The sequence below is a fragment of the Sinocyclocheilus grahami genome, unplaced genomic scaffold (genome assembly GCF_001515645.1).
Source record: "Sinocyclocheilus grahami isolate Dianchi unplaced genomic scaffold, SAMN03320097.WGS_v1.1 scaffold375.1, whole genome shotgun sequence".
NCBI lineage: Eukaryota > Metazoa > Chordata > Actinopteri > Cypriniformes > Cyprinidae > Sinocyclocheilus > Sinocyclocheilus grahami.
In genome coordinates this window covers 638,197-642,727 of record NW_015505554.1, presented here as the reverse complement: position 1 = coordinate 642,727, position 4,531 = coordinate 638,197, and the positions used below count along the sequence as shown (strand labels likewise).

General features: G+C 41.6%; 1 protein-coding gene across 1 annotated transcript; it reads right to left on the bottom strand.

Moving 5' to 3' along the window:
• Nucleotides 1-683: 683 nt before the first annotated feature.
• On the bottom strand, nt 684-3,067 carry b3galt4 (UDP-Gal:betaGlcNAc beta 1,3-galactosyltransferase, polypeptide 4; the record flags this gene model as incomplete). Its single annotated transcript, XM_016230687.1, has 1 exon — nt 684-3,067. A coding segment is annotated over one exon (1,161 nt), but the record flags the coding sequence as incomplete, so codon positions are not given.
• Nucleotides 3,068-4,531: the final 1,464 nt, after the last annotated feature.

Sequence of the window (4,531 nt, the reverse complement as noted above, 5' to 3'; positions counted from 1 at the left end):
CCGTAAGATTAAACCTGCTCGGGAGCAGGCTTATTTAATGTAAACAGGATTATATTGCATCTTTTTAAGTGGAATTGATACTTAAAATCTGTCCCAGCCACTGCTACTCTATTACAAGAGTAGCCTACTAATCCGGGGACAATAATTTAAAATAATAATAATTTCAAACATTTATTTGAAAATAACATTGATGTTGTGTAATCTATAATACTGTATAGACTGTATGGAGCCAGATTTACTAATTGAAAGATTTATTTGTGATAAAATAATTACTTTAAAATTGTATTAGAGTCTTACACACATGCTGTACAGTTAATCTGAGTCGAGCATTCATTTGAGTGGTGACAGCTATTATAGGAGTGGCTTGATGGAGCGCAGGAGATACAGATAACTTGATCTTGACCCTTAAGAAACTTTAGTTAATGCTGTCACGTGGTTTCGAGTATCGATAAATCTACCCTTTTCGAGGAACACAAGAATGCAGAGTAATCTTAGACAACTTAATCCAGATATTTTAAGGAAATACCATACCAGCATATGCAACCAAATTAGCCAGAGATCAGTTATCACGATTAGAAGATCTGGCATCTTTCAAGTCATCTCAGATGTATTAAGCGAATTACGAAGAACGGGCCCCTGCTTTGACAATCTGTATTGTATGAAGCACTATATAAATAAAGGTTAAAAAAACGGTTCAACTATTATCTTGCAGCCATACTGGATCCTCAAACAAATTTTTTTCAACCTTTGAAAATACGGAGAACTTAGTCTTCCACAAACTCTCTGTCAGCCAACTGAAATTCATTTTTGACTCCTGGTCTTCACTGTGCATACTTGTCCTCTTTGTTGGGCCAAGCCGTGTTCCCATTATATTTTATGTTATTATATAGTATTCAGTGCTTGAAGTTGGGAAATAAAGTGCTGGTGTGCACCGGCTGGCATATGCAAATCATTATCACATTTGAAATTTCTACAATGGAAAAAAATATACATATATACTAGGAGATATCGATGGTAGATCATACATTTATTTACCATAGGAACCATTTGCCAAACAACTGATTTGATATTTATTGTGTGTGTGTGTCCTCAGCGGCAATCCATGGGTACCGAAGACGTCACTTCCACTATGCTCGCCGCCATTTATGTGTCCGATATGACAGCGAACACAGCACATCTAAATGAGATTTAATAAATAATAATATATTAAAATAATAAATTACCTTTTACTACCATTTCCCACACTGAGCTTTGGACTTGATTGTATTTTTAGGACCCTATGGGTACAGCAAGTGTAACAGTTAAGCCCATAATAGTGTAAGGTGCTGATTACTTGTAAATTTAAAACTGACATCAGCTTAAGGTACGTTTGAGTCAATGATAGTGTAACAAGATAACGTTAGCTTTACTGCACAATCTGAATTTAATGTTAATTTAGCTAACATTAAAGCAATAAAGCACTGTGACGTCACATGGTCCGAATGAATAGATCAGACAGACTCTGCTTGCATTCATGTGATTTGTCGAGATGAGTAATTCTCGTAGTGCCTCTTCTTGGGTAGTGTCATTTATGTATTATTACAAATCACCCAGACACTGACACTTTGACTCTGAGTGGCAAAGTACCAACTACATGTAAGAAGTGGGTGTACACAAGAAAAAGTGAAGGTATGCTAAAGATTATAATATAGAAGTGCCAGAACTGCGTACCGTTCATAACAGCCCACTTTGAGCATAAACATTTAATCATGAAAGGCACATGCAGTGAACATAAATTCAAGTGCTTTATAATAACAAAATTATGTTGCAGTGCATAGTTTCACCAAATAATATCCTTTGTGCATTTTTAGTTTTTTCATAATACTTTACTTTCCTACAGGTTTCTCAGATTTAATGTATCTTCATTTTAGGAGTCTTTCCCCAACAGTGTCCCAAGAAGTGCTCTTATTTTACAGACACCAAGAGATGTCCGCATACCTAACCATGAACATGGGGCAGTAGAGTGCACTTCTTTCCAGTAGTGCACCATTTCCCCTGGCTTGGTATGGTGGACTGACACCATCGTTTGATAGCAACAACGACTGTATGGTACAGCTGGTCCTCCAGAGAAGAGTGGAGAATGGGTAGGTGTAATGCCTGCTGTATGAGCGCAGATACCTACAAACACATCCTCTGGGGGCAATGGTCTGGGTAAACGTATGGAAACAGCTGCTAGTGACAGCTTCAGCAAAGCTGGCCTAGAAAGTACGTATGCTGTTCCACTGCAGTAATCAGGAAATACCATACCAGCGTATGCAGTTTCCGACATGAAGTGTTTGCTGGCAGGATTGCGGTCCGGTGCTACCTGCATATGGACCCGGCCCAGATAAAGCTCTGTGAGTTCGTTTTCTGCCGTTTTAAAGCTGAGGTTGAGATATTGCAGCAGTGCACTAGGGTTGAACAATACATCATCATCTACCTTAGCCAGGTAGTGAGCCTGTGGACAGAAACGGCGTGCCCAGCCCAACATAGACAGAGTTTTCAGGGTCAAGTTGCCATAGGAGTCAATGAAGCGACCCTGTATGAGGTCCCCACGCTCCTTTGACTCTTCTATTAATTCTTTGCCAATAACTGCGTCATATGGCTGACCTACAATGAAGAGGGTCATTACTCGGTGACCCCTGACTTGTACTTCCCCACCCCAGGTGTCACGAATGGCCTGGCGGGCCTTTCTGTTGTGAGGTGCGGTTGCCACCAAAATGATAAGGTATGGTTCGGCACGCTGGCAGACGTGGATGCTAGGCATAAGCAAGTACTCTTCGGAACGCGTCGGGGGTATACTGTGTGGAAGGACTACTCCGTGAGGACCTATCGCTCTGCTCATTCCTAGTGAGGTTACCCACAATTCAATTACGTCAATAAAGAGTAAAGCTAGCAGGGAGATACAGAAGACTATTATGAAGAGGTAATGGATAAACTTTAAATGGCCTCCTCGCTTCCCAGAGCAGCCCTTGCAGATCCTAAAACTATACCCCACCATTTTCACAGATGACAGGAAAAATGTCTTTACTCTTCCTTTTGGGTATGATTACACTGATTGTGTAAAATTAGATCCAGTGAAGGGACAAAAAGGCCACAGCAAGATTCTCCAATTCTGCTTTTCTCTGCACTGTCGCACCTCCAGCTGCAAGAGAGAAAAAAAGAGCAGTGTAGATTAGTATTAGCATAATGGGTGATATCTGAGCAATTATTGGGATTCTTTAGCTTATGTATACAACGGTTCTTTCTGCTCCTCGAATCTGATTGGCTGATAAGAGTGTGATATTAGAGTGATAACTGAACTCTTCCAACCGTTTCACCATTTGTATCACTCCGCTTCCTGTATTTCTCACAGCGAGTGTCATGGCGGACATCCAAATCCACTATAATTCTAAAAATAATACTGTTTTTGTGTCACGGAATGTATTTAAGAGTTTTTTAGGTGAGAATGTACTTGTTTGTTACAGATAACGTCTATTTGAAAATTTGCTTAGATGTTTTCGGAGATGTGAGCTCCAGCGTCAGCGGCCTTTCATCGCTCATGAACCCGCCGAGAGCAGCCTCACTTCTGACAGATCTTGCGCCACTGGCTCTGATGTCTCTATAGTGGTTAATATGAATACACTTTGTCTCGTTTCAGGGAAATTCATTATGGACAAGCATGGCCTGGCCAGTACACAATGTAAAACTCACACAAGCTCAAATTAAAAGCTATATTATTGGTAAAGCATCTCATTTGTGCAATTCTCTATTGAATAATTTAACCGCAGTTGGCACAAAATAATTTTTGTAGCGATTTGATTTGCACATCAAAGTCCTCAAACATCTCCCTGAGGGTAACAAATTAAAATTCTCATGTAAAAAATGTGTCAATTTTTTAATTGGACAGTCAAGTTTTGCAAGCAAACATATTGTGTGTTGCACTTTTCTTCCATTCATAGTGTTATTGTAACGGGGCTGATGAGACGAGAGGCGTGCGGATCCATGTGCAAGCTTTATTTAACAAGAGAAGTGGTAAAACACAGGCAGGGTCGATCAATGGCAAATAGGTATATGGCGGGCAAAACACAAGAATAGTCCTAGGGCAAGTGTAGGTCACTGATCGGCAGACAGAATCACAGGGGCGAGACGAGAGGGAAAAATCCAGGAAAACAGGCAAAGATCAGAAACTGAGAGAACAGGCAAGGCAAGGCAAAACAAGGAAACACAGAGACTAGGAACGGGGAACAGGCTAAACAATACTCAGCAGAGGTAGACCACCACAGCGGAGCAGAGGACCACCAGAGCCAGACAGTAGACCACCACGGCGGAGCAGAAGACCACCAGAGCCAGACAGTAGACCACCACGGCGGAGCAGAGGACCACCAGAGCCAGGCAGTAGACCACCACGGCGGAGCAGAGAACCACCACGGCAGAGCAGAAGACCACCACGGCGGAGCAGAGAGAACCGGAAACCTCCCCGACCAGGAGACCATGGTGGAGACTGTAACACCAAGAGAGCAAAGACAGCCAA